Here is a 22,101-nt window from a genome sequence, read left to right on the forward strand (position 1 = left end):
CATTTCCAAGACGATCCGATACGTATCTCGATACACGTGGCTGACTAAATACTTTTTTTCCCCACTGTATGTGCTCTGTCACCTTCGACCCTCATTCATGTGCTCTGTCACCTTCGACCCTCATTTATGTGCTCTGTCACCTTCGACCCTCATTTATGTGCTCTGTCACCTTTGACCCTCATTTATGTGCTCCGTCACCTTTGACCCTCATTTATGTGCTCTGTCACCTTCGACCCTCATTTATGTGAGCTGTCACATTCGACCCTCATTTACAGTTGAAGTCAGAAGTTTACATACACCTTAGCCAAATACATTTAAACTCAGTTTTTCACAATTCCTGACATTTAATTCTAGTAAAAATTCCCTGTCTTAGGTCAGTTAGGATCACCACTTTATTTTAAGAATGTGAAATGTCAGAATAATATTAGAGAGAATGATTTATTTCAGCTTTTGTTTCTTTCATCACATTCCCAGTGGGTCAGAAGTTTACATACACTCAATTAGTATTTGGTAGCATTACCTTTAAATTGTTTAACTTGGGTCATACGTTTCGGGGAGCCTTCCACACACTTCCCACAATAAGTTGAGTGAATTTTGGCCCATTGCTCCTGACAGAGCTGGTGTAACTGAGTCAGGTTTGTAGGCCTCCTTGCTCGCACACGCCTTTTCAGTTCTGCCCACAGATTTTCTATAGGATTGAGGTCAGGGCTTTGTGATGGCCACTCAAATACCTTGACTTTGTTGTCCTTAAGCCATTTTGCCACAACTTTGGAAGTATGCTTGGGGTCATTGTCCATTTGGAAGACCCATTTGCGACCAAGCTTTAACTTCCTGACTGATGTCTTGAGATGCTGCTTCAATATATCCACATCATTTTCCTTCCTCATGATGCCATCTATTTTGTGAAGTGCACCAATCCCTCCTGCAGCAAAGCACCCCCACAGCATGACGCTGCCACCCCGTGCTTCACGGTTGGGATGGTATTCTTCGGCTTGCAAGAACCCCCCTTTTCCTCCAAACATAACGATGGTCATTATGGCCAAACAGTTCTATTTTTGTTTCATCAGACCAGAGGACATTTCTCCAAAAAGTACGATCTTTGTCCCCATGTGCAGTTGCAAACCGTAGTCTGGCTTTTTTTATGGCGGTTTTGGAGCAGTGGCTTCTTCCTTGCTGAGCGGTCTTTCAGGTTATATCGATATATGACTCGTTTTACTGTGGATATAGATACTTTTGTACCTGTTTCCTCCAGCATCTTCACAAGATCCTTTGCTGTTGTTCTGGGATTGATTTGCACTTTTTGCACCAAAGTACGTTCATCTCTAGGAGAGAGAACGCGTCTTCTTCCTGAGCGGTATGACAGCTGCGTGGTCCCATGGTGTTTATACTTGCGTACTATTGTTTGTACAGATGAACGTGGTACCTTCAGGCGTTTGGAAATCGCTCCCAAGGATGAACCAGACTTGTGGAGGTCTACCATTTTTTTCCTGAGGTCTTTGCTGATTTCTTTTGATTTTCCCATGATGTCAAGCAAAGAGGCACTGAGTTTGAAGGTACAGTGGGGGAAAAAAGTATTTAGTCAGCCACCAATTGTGCAAGTTCTCCCACTTAAAAAGATGAGAGAGGCCTGTAATTTTCATCATAGGTACACGTCAACTATGACAGACAAAATGAGGGAAAAAAATTCAGAAAATCACATTGTAGGATTTTTAATGAATTTATTTGCAAATTATGGTGGAAAATAAGTATTTGGTCAATAACAAAAGTTTCTCAATACTTTGTTATATACCCTTTTTTGGCAATGACACAGGTCAAACATTTTCTGTAAGTCTTCACAAGGTTTTCACACACTGTTGCTGGTATTTTGGCCCATTCCTCCATGCAGATCTCCTCTAGAGCAGTGATGTTTTGGGGCTGTCGCTGGGCAACACGGACTTTCAACTCCCTCCAAAGATTTTCTATGGGGTTGCGATCTGGAGACTGGCTAGGCCACTCCAGGACCTTGAAATGCTTCTTACGAAGCCACTCCTTCGTTGCCCGGGCGGTGAGTTTGGGATCATTGTCATGCTGAAAGACCCAGCCACATTTCATCTTCAATGCCCTTGCTGATGGAAGGAGGTTTTCACTCAAAATCTCACGATACATGGCCCCATTCATTCTTTCCTTTACACGGATCAGTCGTCCTGGTCCCTTTGCAGAAAAACAGCCCCAAAGCATGATGTTTCCACCCCCATGCTTCACAGTAGGTATGGTGTTCTTTGGATGCAACTCAGCATTCTTTGTCCTCCAAACACGACGAGTTGAGGTTTTACCAAAAAGTTATATTTTGGTTTCATCTGACCATATGACATTCTCCCAATCCTCTTCTGGATCATCCAAATGCACTCTAGCAAACTTCAGACGGGCCTGGACATGTACTGGCTTAAGCAGGGGGACACGTCTGGCACTGCAAGATTTGAGTCCCTGGCGGCATAATGTGTTACTGATGGTAGGCTTTGTTACTTTGGTCCCAGCTCTCTGCAGGTCATTCACTAGGTCCCCCCGTGTGGTTCTGGGATTTTTGCTCACCGTTCTTGTGATCATTTTGACCCCACGGGGTGAGATCTTGCGTGGAGCCCCAGATCGAGGGAGATTATCAGTGGTCTTGTATGTCTTCCATTTCCTAATAATTGCTCCCACAGTTGATTTCTTCAAACCAAGCTGCTTACCTATTGCAAATTCAGTCTTCCCAGCCTGGTGCAGGTCTACAATTTTGTTTCTGGTGCCCTTTGACAGCTCTTTGGTCTTGGCCATAGTGGAGTTTGGAGTGTGACTGTTTGAGGTTGTGGACAGGTGTCTTTTATACTGATAACAAGTTCAAACAGGTGCCATTAATACAGGTAACGAGTGGAGGACAGAGGAGCCTATTAAAGAAGAAGTTACAGGTCTGTGAGAGCCAGAAATCTTGCTTGTTTGTAGGTGACCAAATACTTATTTTTTACCATAATTAGCAAATAAATTCATAAAAAATCCTACAATGTGATTTTCTGGATTTTTATTTCTCAATTTGTCTGTCATAGTTGACGTGTACCTATGATGAAAATTACAGGCCTCTCTCATCTTTTTAAGTGGGAGAACTTGCACAATTGGTGGCTGACTAAATACTTTTTTCCCCCACTGTAGGCCTTGAAATACATCCACAGGTACACCTCCAATTGACTCAAATGATGTCAATTAGCCTATCAGCTTCTAAAGCCATGACATCATTTTCTAGAATTTTCCAAGCTGTTTAAAGGCACAGTCAACTTAGTGTATGTAAACTTCTGACCCACTGGAATTGTGATACAGTGAATTATAAGTGAAATAATCTGTCTGTAAACAATTGTTGGACAAATTACTTGTGTCATGCACACAGTAGATGTCCTAACCGACTTGCCAAAACTATAGTTTGTTAACAGGAAATTTGTGGAGTGGTTGAAAAACGATTTTTAATGTCTCCAACCTAAGTGTATGTAAACTTCCGACTTCAACTGTATGTATGTATGTATGTATGTATGTATGTATGTATGTATGTATGTGTATATATATATTTACATTTACATTTTAGTCATTTAGCAGACACTCTTATCCAGAGCGACTTACAGGAGCAATTAGGGTTAAGTGCCTTGCTCAAGGGCACATTTACGTCATTTAGCAGACGCTCTTATCCAGAGCGACTCACAAATTGGTGCATTCACCCTATAGCCAGTGGGATAACCACTTTACAAATTTTTTTTTGGGGGGGGTATATATATATATATAGGGGATTGGAAATTATGCAGACAATTACATTGATGGAAACTACAATCTATCTGCAATATTAAAGCTCATCTACAAAAAAAAATTAAAAAATTACCATGTATACTGATTGTTTCAAGCAAAACTTCCAAAAGTATTGCTGATGGTGAACCTGAACAATTTAAATGAATTCTAATGTAGCCCCGATCAGAATGTAGCTTACCTATAGCCAGATGAGAGTTGTGCCTCCGGCGGTAGCTAAGGATACTTTTATTCAGGTACAACACAATTTTCAACAGCGCATTTGATAAAAATAACCTAGCAAATTACTTTGGTTGTCACCAAACTAATAAAGCCTAATATTGCGCAAGCCATTTTACAAAACATTTGAATGTTGAAGGTGACCCGCAGATGTGCCAGATCAGGAATAGGCCTACCACTCGTTGGTCAGCGCTTGAAGCTGAGCACAGTTTGACTAGGCTATTGATATTGCCTGGGGTTGTTCGGTATGCAAAATGACTTGTAGATCAATGACTGTCAACATACTTACATGCTTAGTTCGACACTGAAGGAGAGGACGCAGGGGTATTTTCCGGAAGGTAGAAAGAAAGTAATTTGAGCAAAACATTTTAGTAAACCGGCGATTCGTAACATTCAAATTGATTTTCTGACCGACGCATGCTACATTTGGATCGTTTGGGGTCCCGCGGACCGATGTGCTCATATCTTAAACATTTGAACTGGGGACCGATGCATATTAATGAATCGTTACATCCCTAATTGATAATTTTCAATGTAGTTGGGGAGTAACTCGACCAAGATGGACGTTCAGTTTCCTACAGCAGCCAGGTGACATCACTGTGAGACACTAAAGATCTGCTAGGTCAGTAACTACAGCATTTGGAAGGAGTCATATGGTGTGTGAAAATAACCCTTTCACTGCAATATCTTGGCACCAGTCAACTAAAGAAGACAGAAATACTGTGGATGTCATCCTCTTTCAGACAGCTCATACTCACTGGGAGCCAGCAGGTCGTTCAGTGAGAAGTCAGCTCATACTCACTGGGAGCCAGCAGGTCGTTCAGTGAGAAGTCAGTTCATACTCACTGGGAGCCAGCAAGTCGTTCAGTGAGAAGTCAGTTCATACTCACTGGGAGCCAGCAGGTCGTTTCAGTGAGAAGTCAGTTCATACTCACTGGGAGCCAGCAGGTCGTTCAGTGAGAAGTCAGTTCATACTCACTGGGAGCCAGCAGGTCGTTCAGTGAGAAGTCAGTTCATACTCACTGGGAGCCAGCAAGTCGTTCAGTGAGAAGTCAGTTCATACTCACTGGGAGCCAGCAGGTCGTTCAGTGAGAAGTCAGTTCATACTCACTGGGAGCCAGCAGGTCGTTCAGTGAGAAGTCAGTTCATACTCACTGGGAGCCAGCAAGTCGTTCAGTGAGAAGTCAGTTCATACTCACTGGGAGCCAGCAGGTCGTTCAGTGAGAAGTCAGTTCATACTCACTGGGAGCCAGCAGGTCGTTCAGTGAGAAGTCAGTTCATACTCACTGGGAGCCAGCAGGTCGTTCAGTGAGAAGTCAGTTCATACTCACTGGGAGCCAGCAGGTCGTTCAGTGAGAAGTCAGTTCATACTCACTGGGAGCCAGCAGGTCGTTCAGTGAGAAGTCAGTTCATACTCACTGGGAGCCAGCAGGTCGCTCAGTGAGAAGTCAGTTCATACTCACTGGGAGCCAGCAGGTCGTTCAGTGAGAAGTCAGTTCATACTCACTGGGAGCCAGCAGGTCGTTCAGTGAGAAGTCAGTTCATACTCACTGGGAGCCAGCAGGTCGTTCAGTGAGAAGTCAGTTCATACTCACTGGGAGCCAGCAGGTCGTTCAGTGAGAAGTCATACACGTAGCACATCCGCAGGAACTGACGCCTGGAACAGAAGAGACATCAAAGATGAAACAGTATAACCGACTCCACACTGTTAAAACAATATAATTGATTCACACTGTGACAACAATATAATTATTTAAAACAAAAAACAATCAAAACAATCAAGCATCCCAGAAATGTGCTAAAAATAGCCCACATTAAGATGACATTCATATTCAATCTCTGAAACTCAGTTGGATAATACCTTTGCTGATACAGTGGTAGCAATACACAGTGGTGACCTAAATATTGCCAGACTTTCATCAAGCTGCCTTCTCAAGAGAAAGCTTCAAACTGTAACCAGTGCCTGCAACCTGGTTCAGGTTATCAGTCAACCTACCAGGGTAGTTACAAACAGTACAGGAATTAAATCATCAACATGTATTGATCACATCTTTACTAATGCTGCAGAAATCTGCTTTAAAGCAGTATCCAAATCCATCGGATGTAGTGATCACAATATAGTAGCCATATCTATGAAAACCACAGGTCCAAAGGCTGGGCCTAATATAGTGTATAAGAGGTCATACAATACGTTTTGTAGTGATTCCTATGTTGTTGATGTAAAGAATATTTCCTGGTCTGTGGTGTGTAATGAGGAGCAACCAGACACTGCACTTGACACATTTATGAAATTGCTTATTCCAGTTACTAATAATCATAAGTCTGGCTGCACAATAAGTCTGGCTGCACAACCGATTGGCAAACGTACTGAAAATTTAGAAATCATGTGACTAAACTGAATTAAAAGAAGAAGAAACTAAACTATGAAACAAAGCTAAATGACATAAAGAATGATAGTAAAAAACTTTGGAGCACCTTAAATCAAATGTTTGGCAAAAAGGCAAACTCAGCTCCATCATTAATTGAATCAGATGGCTCTCATTCATCACAAAACCCACTGACATTGCCAACTACTTTAACCCTCTAGAAGCCCGGGGGGGTTCTGAGCTAACATATGGAATTGTTTTAAGATAGTCATACCAAGGATGACAACAACAATTCACATCCTCAGGTAGACAACTCATCCTCAGGTAGACAACTCATCCTCAGGTAGACAACTCATCCTCAGGTAGACAACTCATCCTCAGGTAGACATAATCAACAACAACTCACATCCTCAGGTAGACAACAATTCACATCCTCAGGTAGACAACAACTCACATCCTCAGGTAGACAACAATTCACATCCTCAGGTAGACAACAACTCACATCCTCAGGTAGAAAACAATTCACATCCTCAGGTAGACAACTCATCCTCAGGTAGACATAATCAACAACAACTCACATCCTCAGGTAGACATAATCAACAACAACTCACATCCTCAGGTAGACAACAATTCACATCCTCAGGTAGACAACTCACATCCTCAGGTAGATAACAATTCACATCCTCAGGTAGACATTTCAACAACAACAACTCCCATCAGGTAGACAACTCACATCCTCAGGTAGACATCATCAACAACAACAACTCACATCCTCAGGTAGAAAACACCATCAACATCAACTCACATCCTCAGGTAGAAAACACCATCAAGAACAACTCACATCTTCAGGTAGACATCATTAACAACAACTCACATCCTCAGGTAGAAAACACCAACATCAACTCACATCCTCAGGTAGACAACATCAACAACTACTCACATCCTCAGGTAGACAACATCAACAACTACTCACATCCTCAGGTAGACAACATCAACAACTACTCACATCCTCAGGTAGACAACATCAACAACTACTCACATCCTCAGGTAGACAACATCAACAACTACTCACATCCTCAGGTAGACATCATTAACAACTACTCACATCCTCAGGTAGAAAACACCATCAAGAACAACTCACATCCTCAGGTAGAAAACACCATCAAGAACAACTCACATCCTCAGGTAGCCAACATCAACTCACATCTTCAGGTAGACATCATTAACAACTACTCACATCCTCAGGTAGACATCATCAACAACAACTCACATCCTCAGGTAGAAAACACCATCAAGAACAACTCACATCCTCAGGTAGAAAACACCATCAACAACAACTCACATCCTCAGGTAGAAAACACCATCAAGAACAACTCACATCCTCAGGTAGCCAACATCAACTCACATCCTCAGGTAGAAAACACCATCAAGAACAACTCACATCCTCAGGTAGCCAACATCAACTCACATCCTCAGGTAGAAAACACCATCAAGAACAACTCACATCCTCAGGTAGAAAACACCATCAAGAACAACTCACATCCTCAGGTAGAAAACACCATCAAGAACAACTCACATCCTCAGGTAGCCAACATCAACTCACATCCTCAGGTAGAAAACACCATCAAGAACAACTCACATCCTCAGGTAGCCAACATCAACTCACATCCTCAGGTAGACAACATCAACAACTACTCACATCCTCAGGTAGACAACATCAACAACTACTCACATCCTCAGGTAGACAACATCAACAACTACTCACATCCTCAGGTAGCCAACTACTCACATCCTCAGGTAGACAACATCAACAACTACTCACATCCTCAGGTAGCCAACTACTCACATCCTCAGGTAGAAAAACAACTACTCACATCCTCAGGTAGCCAACTACTCAATCAGGGACAACTACTCACATCCTCAGGTAGACAACATCAACAACTACTCACATCCTCAGGTAGACAACATCAACAACTACTCACATCCTCAGGTAGACAACATCAACAACTACTCACATCCTCAGGTAGACAACATCAACAACTACTCACATCCTCAGGTAGACAACATCAACAACTACTCACATCCTCAGGTAGACAACATCAACAACTACTCACATCCTCAGGTAGACAACATCAACAACTACTCACATCCTCAGGTAGCCAACATCAACAACTACTCACATCCTCAGGTAGCCAACTACTCACATCCTCAGGTAGCCAACTACTCACATCCTCAGGTAGACAACTACTCACATCCTCAGGTAGACAACATCAACAACTACTCACATCCTCAGGTAGACAACATCAACAACTACTCACATCCTCAGGTAGACAACATCAACAACTACTCACATCCTCAGGTAGACAACATCAACAACTACTCACATCCTCAGGTAGACAACATCAACAACTACTCACATCCTCAGGTAGAAAACATCAACAACTACTCACATCCTCAGGTAGAAAACATCAACAACTACTCACATCCTCAGGTAGACAACATCAACAACTACTCACATCCTCAGGTAGACAACATCAACAACTACTCACATCCTCAGGTAGACAACATCAACAACTACTCACATCCTCAGGTAGACAACATCAACAACTACTCACATCCTCAGGTAGACAACATCAACAACTACTCACATCCTCAGGTAGACAACATCAACAACTACTCACATCCTCAGGTAGACAACTACTCACATCCTCAGGTAGACAACATCAACAACTACTCACATCCTCAGGTAGACAACATCAACAACTACTCACATCCTCAGGTAGAAACCACAACTACTCACATCCTCAGGTAGACAACTACTCACATCCTCAGGTAGACAACATCAACAACTACTCACATCCTCAGGTAGACAACATCAACAACTACTCACATCCTCAGGTAGACAACATCAACAACTACTCACATCCTCAGGTAGACAACATCAACAACTACTCACATCCTCAGGTAGACAACATCAACAACTACTCACATCCTCAGGTAGACAAATCAACAACTACTCACATCCTCAGGTAGACAACATCAACAACTACTCACATCCTCAGGTAGACAACATCAACAACTACTCACATCCTCAGGTAGACAACATCAACAACTACTCACATCCTCAGGTAGACAACATCAACAACTACTCACATCCTCAGGTAGACAACATCAACAACTACTCACATCCTCAGGTAGACAACATCAACAACTACTCACATCCTCAGGTAGAAAACATCAACAACTACTCACATCCTCAGGTAGAAAACATCAACAACTACTCACATCCTCAGGTAGACAACATCAACAACTACTCACATCCTCAGGTAGACAACATCAACAACTACTCACATCCTCAGGTAGACAACATCAACAACTACTCACATCCTCAGGTAGCCAACTACTCACATCCTCAGGTAGACAACTACTCACATCCTCAGGTAGACAACATCAACAACTACTCACATCCTCAGGTAGACAACATCAACAACTACTCACATCCTCAGGTAGACAACATCAACAACTACTCACATCCTCAGGTAGACAACATCAACAACTACTCACATCCTCAGGTAGACAACATCAACAACTACTCACATCCTCAGGTAGCCAACTACTCACATCCTCAGGTAGACAACATCAACAACTACTCACATCCTCAGGTAGCCAACTACTCACATCCTCAGGTAGACAACTACTCACATCCTCAGGTAGACAACATCAACAACTACTCACATCCTCAGGTAGACAACATCAACAACTACTCACATCCTCAGGTAGACAACATCAACAACTACTCACATCCTCAGGTAGACAACATCAACAACTACTCACATCCTCAGGTAGACAACATCAACAACTACTCACATCCTCAGGTAGACAACATCAACAACTACTCACATCCTCAGGTAGACAACATCAACAACTACTCACATCCTCAGGTAGACATCAACAACTACTCACATCCTCAGGTAGACAACTACTCACATCCTCAGGTAGACAACATCAACAACTACTCACATCCTCAGGTAGACAACATCAACAACTACTCACATCCTCAGGTAGCAACATCAACAACTACTCACATCCTCAGGTAGACAACTACTCACATCCTCAGGTAGACAACATCAACAACTACTCACATCCTCAGGTAGCCAACTACTCACATCCTCAGGTAGACAACTACTCACATCCTCAGGTAGACAACTACTCACATCCTCAGGTAGCCAACTACTCACATCCTCAGGTAGACAACACAACAACTACTCACATCCTCAGGTAGACACATCCTCAGGTAGCCAACTACTCACATCCTCAGGTAGCCAACTACTCACATCCTCAGGTAGCCAACTACTCACATCCTCAGGTAGCCAACTACTCACATCCTCAGGTAGCCAACTACTCACATCCTCAGGTAGCCAACTACTCACATCCTCAGGTAGCCAACTACTCACATCCTCAGGTAGCCAACTACTCACATCCTCAGGTAGCCAACTACTCACATCCTCAGGTAGCCAACTACTCACATCCTCAGGTAGACACTCATGACAGCAGTGGGCCACTCATGGAGCTGGGGGTGCTGGACGTTCTCAGAGAATGGGACCTGTAGGGGAACACATCACATGACATCAGATAGCAATAACAGGGCTAGGATTCATCAGATACATATATACAGTACATACGGTGCCTTCAGAAAGTATTCACAGGCCTCGACTTTTCTACATTTGTGATACAGCCTGAATTTGTGTCACTGGCCTACACACAAAACCCAAAAATGTTTTTAGAAATTGTTACAAATTAATTAAAAATGAAAAGCTGAAATATCTAAATAACCCCTAAATAAGTTCAGGAGTAAAACATGTGCTTAACAAGTCATATAAAGTTGAGTGGACTCACTCTGTGTGCAACAATATTGTTTAAAATAATTTTTTGAATGACTACCTCATCTCTGTATCCCACACATACAATTATCTGTAAGGTCTCTTTAAAGGAGAGGAAGCAGCGCTGGACGTTTTTTAGGGAGGATATTCCTCTAGAGGACGTGTTGTCGGTGCTAGCCTCTGCTTCAGAGGCATCATCGGATGGCGCCGACTCAGGAGATGACGGGGATTATGGGGAGGAGACGGATATTCCGATGGAACAATCCGACCCTCTGACCCACACGTTCAAGCCCCCCTTTCCCTTGGAGAGTGAGAGGGCTTGCAGTTCCCTAGGCGATGACGACACGGGCTCTGAGAGATCAGTAGCCCTGTCCTTCGCTGCAGCCTCTCTGCGTTCGGATTTTCCCGGACTCATTGAGAGGGCTGCTCAACGTTTGGAAATAGCGCTGCCCCCTATTCCCTCCGCACCGGAAGTGGATATGATGGAGGGCGGCCCTTATTCCCGGCCAAGGAGAGCGGCAGAGCCATTGGCTCCAGCAATGCGCTCACTGGCAAAATACGTCGAGGGCTCATGGGAGGCACCTCTGGCGGCGCGTTCGCCGGCCAAGTCGTACCTCCCATTCACCAGAGTGGAAGGAAGATACCAGGGCCTCACTAAGGGAATCCCCAGGTTAGAGAGCGCCATGGCTGCGTATCTCGTACCGGGTTCGAGTCCCTGGCCCTCTTCTAAGAAAGCCACCTTGCCGACGCAGAAGGATCATCTCACAGCGCAGCTGGTAGAGAAGTCTTTTACGTTGGGAGCCCAAGCTGTAGCAGCAGCTAATAATATTGCCCTCCTAACGGCCGCTCTGTCCCGTCTAACCACGGGTTGGACCGAGCTGGACCGGGAGGAGGTGGAGGAGGCGTCCAGAACTCAGGCTTCGGCTGTCTGCGCGGGGAGGTCCATGGCCACTTCGGTGGTCGCGGAACGACACCTCTGGTTGTCATTGACGACCATGAAGGAAGCAGACAGAACGTCGCTTTTGAACGTCCCAGATGTGCTCAATTGGATTCAGGTCTGGGGAACGGGCGGGCCAGTCCATAGCATCAATGCCTTCCTCTTGCAGGAACTGCTGACACACTCCAGCCACATGAGGTCTAGCATTGTCTTGCATTAGGAGGAACCCAGGGCCAACCGCACCAGCATATGGTCTCACAAGGGGTCTGAGGATCTCATCTCGGTACCTAATGGCAGTCAGGCTACCTCTGGCGAGCACATGGAGGGCTGTGCGGCCCCCCAAAGAAATGCCCCCTCACACCATGACTGACCCACCGCCAAACCGGTCATGCTGGAGGATGTTGCAGGCAGCAGAACGTTCTCCACGGCATCTCCAGACTCTGTCATGTCTGTCACAGTGTGCTCAGTGTGAACCTGCTTTCATCTGTGAAGAGCACAGGGCGCCAGTGGCGAATTTGCCAATCTTGGTGTTCTCTGGCAAATGCCAAACGTCCTGCACGGTGTTGGGCTGTAAGCACAACCCCCACCTGTGGACGTCGGGCCCTCATACCACCCTCATGGAGTCTGTTTCTGACCGTTTGAGCAGACACATGCACATTTGTGGCCTGCTGGAGGTCATTTTGCAGGGCTCTGGCAGTGCTCCTCCTGCTTCTCCTTACACAAAGGCAGAGGTAGCAATCCTGCTGCTGGGTTGTTGCCCTCCTACGGCCTCCTCCACGTCTCCTGATGTACTGGCCTGTCTCCTGGTAGCGCCTCCATGCTCTGGACACTACGCTGACAGACACAGCAAACATTCTTGCCACAGCTCACATTGATGTGCCATCCTGGATGAGCTGCACTACCTGAGCCACTTGTGTGGGTTGTAGACTCCGTCTCATGCTACCACTAGAGTGAAAGCACCGCCAGCATTCAAAAGCGACAAAAACATCAGCCAGGAAGCATAGGAACTGAGAAGTGGTCTGTGGTCACCACCTGCAAAACCAGTCCTTTATTGGGGATGTCTTGCTAATTGCCTATAATTTCCACCTGTTGTCTATTCCATTTGCACAACAGCATGTGAAATGTATTGTCAATCAGTGTTGCTTCCTAAGTGGACAGTTACATTGTGTTGTCTAAGTGTTCCATTTACATTTTACATTTACGTCATTTAGCAGACACTCTTATCCAGAGCGACTTACAAATAGGTGCATTCACCTTATAGCCAGTGGGATAACCACTTTACAATGTTGTTGTTGTTTTTTTTTTGGGGGGTAGAAGGTTAACTTTATCCTATCCCAGGTATTCCTTAAATACCTGGGATAAATACCTGTTCCCTTTATTTTTTTGAGCAGTGTATATATACAGTGGGGGAAAAAAGTATTTAGTCAGCCACCAATTGTGCATGTTCTCCCACTTAAAAAGATGAGAGAGGCCTGTAATTTTCATCATAGGTACATGTCAACTATGACAGACAAAATGGGGGGAAAAAATCCAGAAAATCACATTGTAGGATTTTTAATGAATTTATTTGCAAATTATGGTGGAAAATAAGTATTTGGTCAATAACAAAAGTTTCTCAATACTTTGTTATATACCCTTTGTTTGCAATGACACAGGTCAAACGTTTTCTGTAAGTCACAAGGTTTTCACACACTGCAGTGATGTTTTGGGGCTGTCGCTGGGCAACACAGACTTTCAACTCCCTCCAAAGATTTTCTATGGGGTTGAGATCTGGAGACTGGCTAGGCCACTCCAGGACCTTGAAATGCTTCTTACGAAGCCACCCCTTCGTTGCCCGGGCGGTGTGTTTGGGATCATTGTCATGCTGAAAGACCCAGCCACGTTTCATCTTCAATGCCCTTGCTGATGGAAGGAGGTTTTCACTCAAAATCTCACGATACATGGCCCCATTCATTCTTTCCTTTACACGGATCAGTCGTCCTGGTCCCTTTGCAGAAAAACAGCCCCAAAGCATGATGTTTCCACCCCCATGCTTCACAGTAGGTATGGTGTTCTTTGGATGCAACTCAGCATTCTTTGTCCTCCAAACACGACGAGTTGAGTTTTTACCAAAAAGTTCTCTTTGGTTTCATCTGACCATATGACATTCTCCCAATCCTCTTCTGGATCATCCAAATGCACTCTAGCAAACTTCAGACGGGCCTGGACATGTACTGGCTTAAGCAGGGGGACACGTCTGGCACTGCAGGATTTGAGTCCCTGGCGGCGTAGTGTGTTACTGATGGTAGGCTTTGTTACTTTGGTCCCAGCTCTCTGCAGGTCATTCACTAGGTCCCCCCGTGTGGTTCTGGGATTTTTGCTCACCGTTCTTGTGATCATTTTGACCCCACGGGGTGAGATCTTGCGTGGAGCCCCAGATCGAGGGAGATTATCAGTGGTCTTGTATGTCTTCCATTTCCTAATAATTGCTCCCACAGTTGATTTCTTCAAACCAAGCTGCTTACCTATTGCAGATTCAGTCTTCTCAGCCTGGTGCAGGTCTACAATTTTGTTTCTGGTGCTCTTTGGTCTTGGCCATAGTGGAGTTTGGAGTGTGACTGTTTGAGGTTGTGGACAGGTGTCTTTTATACTGATAACAGGTTCAAACAGGTGCCATTAATACAGGTAACGAGTGGAGGTCAGAGGAGCCTCTTAAAGAAGAAGTTACAGGTCTGTGAGAGCCAGAAATCTTGCTTGTTTGTAGGTAACCAAATACTTATTTTCCACCATAATTTGCAAATAAATTCATTAAAAATCCTACAATGTGATTTTCTGGAATTCTTTTTCTCAATTTGTCTGTCATAGTTGACGTGTACCTATGATGAAAATTACAGGCGTCTCTCATCCTTTTAAGTGGGAGAACTTGCACAATTGGTGGCTGACTAAATACTTTTTTCCCCCACTGTATGTGACAAAACAAGTATAGTGTAAAACACAGGAAAATCAGGGGGGGGGGGGGGGATTTGATGTTTCCATTGTGTTAACGATGGAGGATTGGTTGATTTCCAGTTCAGTATACATTTTTTCAAGATGATTGACGAGAAAGGTATCATCCAACCCATCAGGTATCTCAGGTATCTCCCTGCACCCCCTTATGCCATGTCTTGAGCGTGCCGTCTTTAGCCAACTCTCTTGCTATCTCTCTCAGAATGACCTTCTTGATCCAAACCAGTCAGGTTTCAAGACTGGTCATTCAACTGAGACTGCTCTTCTCTGTGTCACGGAGGCTCTCCGCACTGCTAAAGCTAACTCTCTCTCCTCTGCTCTTATCCTTCTAGACCTGTCTACTGCCTTTGATACTGTGAACCATTTATATTAGTAATAATGTTAACACTGAGGCGGTGTGACCTAGGAGGAAGTCCACTGTATGCAGCTCACCCTGCACTAATAAAAATAAACAGAGTATGTCTACCTCTGCTAAGCTTCCCAGTAAAGCAAGAAAAATAATCAAGCATCCAAGAAAAGTGTTAAAAATAGCCTACATTAACATATGTAGCTTAAGAAACAAGGTTCATGAAATCAATAATTTGCTAGTAACAGATCACATTCATATTTTGACAATCTCTGAAACTCACTTAGATAATACATTTGATGATACAGTGGTAGCAAAACAAGGTTATAACATTTACAGAAAAGACAGAAATGCCAACGGGGGCGGTGTTGCGGTCTATATTCAGAACCACAGTCCTGTAAAGCTTAGAGAGGATCTCATGTTAAATACTGTTGAAGTAATATGGTTACAGGTTCATCTGCCTCACCTAAAGCCCATTCTGGTGGGAAGCTGCTATAGACCACCAAGTGCTAACGGTCAGGATCTGGATAATATGTGTGAAATGCTTGATAACATGTGTGATATCAATAGAGGTATACTTTCTGGGTGATTTAAATATTGACTGACTTTCATCACGCTGCCCACTCAAGAGAAAGCTGTAACTAGTGCCTGCAACCTGGTTCAGGCAGTCCTCATCTGAGCCAGTTTCATAGCGCTTGATGGTTTTTGTGACTGCACTTGAAGAAAATGTTAAAGTTATTGAAATGTTCCGTATTGACTGACCTTCATGTCTTAAAGTAATGATGGACTGTCGTTTCCCTTTTCTTATTTGAGCTGTTCTTGCCATAATATGGACTTTGTATTTTACAAAATAGGGCTATCTTCTGTATACCCCCCCTACCTTGTCACAACACAACTGATTGGCTCAAATGCATTAAGGAAAGAAATTCCACAAATTAACTTTTAAGAAGGCACACCTGTTACTTGAAATGCATTCCAGGTGACTACCTCATGAAGCTGGTTGAGAGAATGCCAAGAGTGTGCAAAGCTGTCATCAAGGCAAAGGGTGCCTATTTGAAGAATCTAAAATCTAAAATATATTTTGATTTGTTTAACACTTTTTTGGTTACTAAATGATTCCATATGTGTTATTTCATAGTTTTAAATGTCTTCACTATTATTCTACAATGTAGAAAATAGTCAAAATGAAGAAAAACCCTTGGATGAGTAGGTATTCTAAAACTTTTGACCGGTAGTGTGTGTTATGGCTTTACACCACCTGCTATATTGTGGATATAGAGTTATCTGTCTAACAGAACACAGAGGGTGTTCTTTAATGGAAGCCTCTCCAACATAATCCAGGTAGAATTAGGAATTCCCCAGGGCAGCTGTCTAGGCCCTTTACTTTGTTCAATCTTTACTAACAACATGCCACTGGCTTTGAGTAAATCCAGTGTCTATGTATGCGGATGAATCAACACTATACACGTCAGCTACTACAGCGACTGAAATGACAACAACACTTAACAAAGAGTTGCAGTTAGTTTCAGAGTGGGTGGCAAGGAATAAGTTAGTCCTAAATATTTCTGAAACTAAAAGCATTGTATTTGGGACTAATCATTCACTAAACCCTAAACCTCAACTAAATCTTGTAATGAATAATGTGGAAATTCAACAAGTTGAGGTGACTAAACTGCTTGGAGTAACCCTGGATTGTAAACTGTCATGGTCAAAACATATTGATACAACAGTAGCTAAGATGGGGAGAAATCTGTCCATAATAAAGCGCTGCTCTGCCTTCTTAACAGCACTATCAACAAGGCAGGTCCTATAGGCCCTAGTTTGGTCACACCTGGACTACTGTTCAGTCGTGTGGTCAGGTGCCACAAAGAGGGACTTAGGAAAATTACAATTGAATTTCAGAACAGGGCAGCACGGCTGGCCCTTGGATGTACACAGAGAGCTAGCATGTCAATCTCTCCTTGCTCAAAGTGGAGGAGAGATTGACTTCATCACTACTTGTATTTGTGAGAGGTATTGACATGTTGAATGCACCGAGCTGTCTGTTTGAACTACTGGCACACAGCTCAGACACCCATGCATACCCCACAAGACATGCCACCAGAGGTCTCTTCAGAGTCCCCAAGTCAAGAACAGACTATGGGAGGCGCACAGTACTACATAGAGCCATGACTACATGGAACTCTATTCCACATCAAGTAACTGATGCAAGCAGTAGAATCAGATTTTAAAAAACAGGTAAAAATACACCTTATGGAACAGCGGGGACTGTGAAGAGACACAAACATAGACACATGCATACAAACACACGATAACATACGCACTATACACACACATGTACACATGGATTTTGTGTTATAGATATGTGATAGTAGAGTAGAGGCCTGAGGGCACATAATATGTTGTGAAATCTGAATTGTAATGTTTTTCAAATGTATAACTGCCTTAATTTTGCTGGACCCCAGGAAGAGTAGCTGCTGCCTTGGCAGGAACTAATGGGGATCCATAATAAACCCCAGGAAGAGTAGCTGCTGCCTTGGCAGGAACTAATGGGGATCCATAATAAACCCCAGGAAGAGTAGCTGCTGCCTTGGCAGGAACTAATGGGGATCCATAATAAACCCCAGGAAGAGTAGCTGCTGCCTTGGCAGGAACTAATGGGGATCCATAATAAACCCCAGGAAGAGTAGCTGCTGCCTTGGCAGGAACTCATGGGGATCCATAATAAACCCCAGGAAGAGTAGCTGCTGCCTTGGCAGGAACTCATGGGGATCCATAATAAACCCCAGGAAGAGTAGCTGCTGCCTTGGCAGAAACTAATGGGGATCCATAATAAACCCCAGGAAGAGTAGCTGCTGCCTTGGCAGGAACTAATGGGGATCCATAATAAACCCCAGGAAGAGTAGCTGCTGCCTTGGCAGGGAACTCATGGGGATCCATAATAAACCCCAGGAAGAGTAGCTGCTGCCTTGGCAGGAACTAATGGGGATCCATAATAAACCCCAGGAAGAGTAGCTGCTGCCTTGGCAGAAACTAATGGGGATCCATAATAAACCCCAGGAAGAGTAGCTGCTGCCTTGGCAGGAACTAATGGGGATCCATAATAAACCCCAGGAAGAGTAGCTGCTGCCTTGGCAGGAACTCATGGGGATCCATAATAAACCCCAGGAAGAGTAGCTGCTGCCTTGGCAGGAACTAATGGGGATCCATAATAAACCCCCAGGAAGAGTAGCTGCTGCCTTGGCAGGAACTCATGGGGATCCATAATAAACCCCAGGAAGAGTAGCTGCTGCCTTGGCAGGAACTAATGGGGATCCATAATAAACCCCAGGAAGAGTAGCTGCTGCCTTGGCAGGAACTCATGGGGATCCATAATAAACCCCAGGAAGAGTAGCTGCTGCCTTGGCAGGAACTAATGGGGATCCATAATAAACCCCAGGAAGAGTAGCTGCTGCCTTGGCAGGAACTAATGGGGATCCATAATAAACCCCAGGAAGAGTAGCTGCTGCCTTGGCAGGAACTAATGGGGATCCATAATAAACCCCAGGAAGAGTAGCTGCTGCCTTGGCAGGAACTAATGGGGATCCATAATAAACCCCAGGAAGAGTAGCTGCTGCCTTGGCAGGAACTAATGGGGATCCATAATAAACCCCAGGAAGAGTAGCTGCTGCCTTGGCAGGAACTAATGGGGATCCATAATAAATACAAATACTGTAACTCCGTATCCGTAATCTTTGCATGTTGAGTGTATATTTTTGTTCAGTATATATGTCGCCAGGAAAAGCCTTGGGTGTTGAGTTGATACAATTCCAAGTCTGGAAGGTTAAAACCACCCTCAGATTTAGGAAGATGTAAAAAATGTGTTTGCCCATATAAAGTCTATTATGACAGAGTATATTTTTGTAAAGAATGTCTTCGGTGGGGTAATTGGTAATACCTAGAATAAATATTAGAACTTTGGGAGCCATGCCATTCTGAAGAGGCTTATTCTGCCAGTAAGATTAATGGGAAGATTGTTCCATTTAATTAGATCTGCTTTGATATTGTTGAATAATGGGACAAAGTTATCTTTATATATTTGTTGTCACTTATTATGCATCCTAAGTATTTTATATTTTTTGTGGTCCACTTAAAAGATTGCTGTAGAGTTATTTTTCTTATTGCAAATTTCTTTTTTTCTTCCCACATTCATTTTAAATACTGAGATTTTAGAGTATTCTGAAACTATTTTTAACTAGGGGGGCATTGATAAAATCGCGGTTTTGACGGCACTGGGCCTTTAAGGTCAACGCCATCATGAACTTTAACCAGTACCAGGACATTTTAGCCAAAACCTAGTTGCCTCTGCCAGGAGGCTGGAACTTCCAGCCATTTTTGCTCATCTTTATTAAGGATGTCAATAATTTCAGACCCCCACTGTACATATATAAAATGCATCTATACTGAAATGAGCCTCAGTGTTGTCAGGAGATACTGGCCTGTTTCACGTTCTGGATATATATATATTATATATATATATTGTATTGATTAAAAGTAATGTGTGTGTTTAAAGCTATAGAATCATATATATGTACAAGCATTTCGCTACACCCACAATAACATCTGCTAAATATGTGTATGTGACCAATTAAATGTGATTTGTAGTGTAAGAGTACATACCATGTAATGACACTCAGGCTTGAAGCGGTACAGGAGTTGCAGTATTCTCATGTACAGTCTCTGGACTGCATCTGGCTACAATGGGGACAACAACAACATTGTATTATACTACCAACACTGGCAGCTGCAAATAAATTATCACTTTTATATGTAGCTCCTGAGTGGCGCAGTGGTCTAAGGCACTGCTTTGCAGTGCTAACTGTGCCACTAGAGATCCTGGTTCGAATCCAGGCTCTGTCGCAGCCGGCCGTTGATAGAGCATGGCGTTTGCAACGCCAGGGTTGTGGGTTTGATTCCCACGGGGGGCCAGTATATATTTTATGTATTCACTAACTGTAAGTCGCTCTGGATAAGAGCGTCTGCGTCTGCTAAATGACTAAAATGTATATGGGATAGGAGTCATTCATACAGTACAACCTCTGTGTGTATGTATGTTATTGGAGATCTCATGAGGTCATATTCATGCTCTTTTAAAAAGGTGTTTTACCTTTGGGCTCGGTGCAAGGTCGTTCTTAGTGAAATGTTTTGCCTCCTGCCCGGTAAGGACCTCAGTGCGGAAGAAAGTTACGATGGCGTCCACTTTATACACTGGGAAAGTGTTCTCCGTCATTGTTCCTAGGAAATTACAAACAAAAAAAACTGAATTAACAAGCAATTCGAATTCAGATCAATGTTTTTGCTTGGGTAGTTGGCTACGGTACACTACCATTATTCATATCAGTACATTTGAACTTGTTATCTGCTCTAACGTTAACTAGCTAACTATTCACTATTTAACGTTAGCTAACGTTAGCCCAGATAGCTAACTTGGCTAGCTCGCTTGCTTTGTCTGACACATAGTCGATATAAATGTTTAAAGCTAGATGTTTCAAACAGTAATTATTATTATAACGACTTTGCAAAGAGTAGTTTGATTACCTGATATCGTGTTATAGACTAGTTGTCTACGGTAGCTAACAATTTCACGTCTGGTACTTTGATTTTTGGCGCCTTCGAGGTCACTTCCGTGTTTTTCTTCTTCTTCTGTTGATTATTGGTGAGCTACAGCGCCACCGCATGGTTCTTCTTCAGTGGGTTTTATCGGCGGTTGGCATCCAACATTATGGTGCATTACCGCCACCTAACGTACTGGAATGTGGGCCAGAGACGGGGAGAAACTAAATCCTAGCTGCCAACCCCGTTTCTCTTAAAAAAAGGTAACAAAATATTTAAAACTATATCTAATGACGTTCTGCTCAATATACTCTTTAAACGAATTTCCTCCCTCATACTAAATCTCACCCTCTCTCTTTCCCTCTGATACGGCCCACACTGTAGCAATACATGCTCCACAGTATCTATTTCCTGACAATAATCACACTTTCCTGATGGATGCTTTATAATATAATAATATAATATAATGCTTTCCGATCACGTTTAATGTCTTATTCAACTGGCTGTGTCCCACCCTTAATCTTGTATAGCCTCCTCTCTTCTGTCCCTTCCTGCCGTCCTCCCCTCCCCGACTTTCCTCTGTACTTGAAATAAATGCCTTCCCTTATTATCTATATTCCACTGCTCCTGCCATCTCTGCAACATCACTGTATATATCAGTCTTTTTGCCTCTGCCTTGCTCATTGACACTTCAACATCAACATCCCCACTACTAAGTGCTTGTTTAGCCTGTTCATCTACAGCCTCGTTCCCCTCCACCCCAACATGGGCTGGGACCCAAGTAAATCTTATCTGAATACCCATCTGTTTAATCCTGCCATGGGTTTGTAGCACCTCATAAAGCAGGTCTTGTCTGCTACGTGAGCTAAAGGACTGGAGGCTCATTAACACTGCACATGAATCAGAGCAAATAACTACTCTGTCTGGCTTAATTTCCTCCACCCACTGCAAGGCCAACAGTACGGCCATCAGCTCCGC

The 22,101-nt window shown here is 43.5% G+C and overlaps 1 protein-coding gene across 1 annotated transcript in view; it reads right to left on the reverse strand.

Annotated features, from left to right (window-relative positions):
- nuf2 (UF2 component of NDC80 kinetochore complex) overlaps positions 1-21,201 on the reverse strand; it is a 50,205-nt gene extending 29,004 nt beyond the window's left edge. Inside the window, exons 1-5 of the mRNA XM_041870466.2 lie at positions 21,109-21,201; positions 20,678-20,805; positions 20,191-20,265; positions 10,910-10,986; positions 5,613-5,674 (exon numbers count right to left, since the gene is read on the reverse strand). Coding sequence (XP_041726400.1) covers positions 5,613-5,674; positions 10,910-10,986; positions 20,191-20,265; positions 20,678-20,800 — 337 coding nt within the window. The 5' untranslated portion in view covers positions 20,801-20,805; positions 21,109-21,201. The remainder of the gene's footprint in view (positions 1-5,612; positions 5,675-10,909; positions 10,987-20,190; positions 20,266-20,677; positions 20,806-21,108) is intronic.
- Between the last annotated feature and the right edge of the window lie 900 nt (positions 21,202-22,101).

The sequence above is a fragment of the Coregonus clupeaformis genome, unplaced genomic scaffold (assembly GCF_020615455.1).
Source record: "Coregonus clupeaformis isolate EN_2021a unplaced genomic scaffold, ASM2061545v1 scaf0373, whole genome shotgun sequence".
In the NCBI taxonomy this organism is placed as follows: Eukaryota; Metazoa; Chordata; class Actinopteri; order Salmoniformes; family Salmonidae; genus Coregonus; species Coregonus clupeaformis.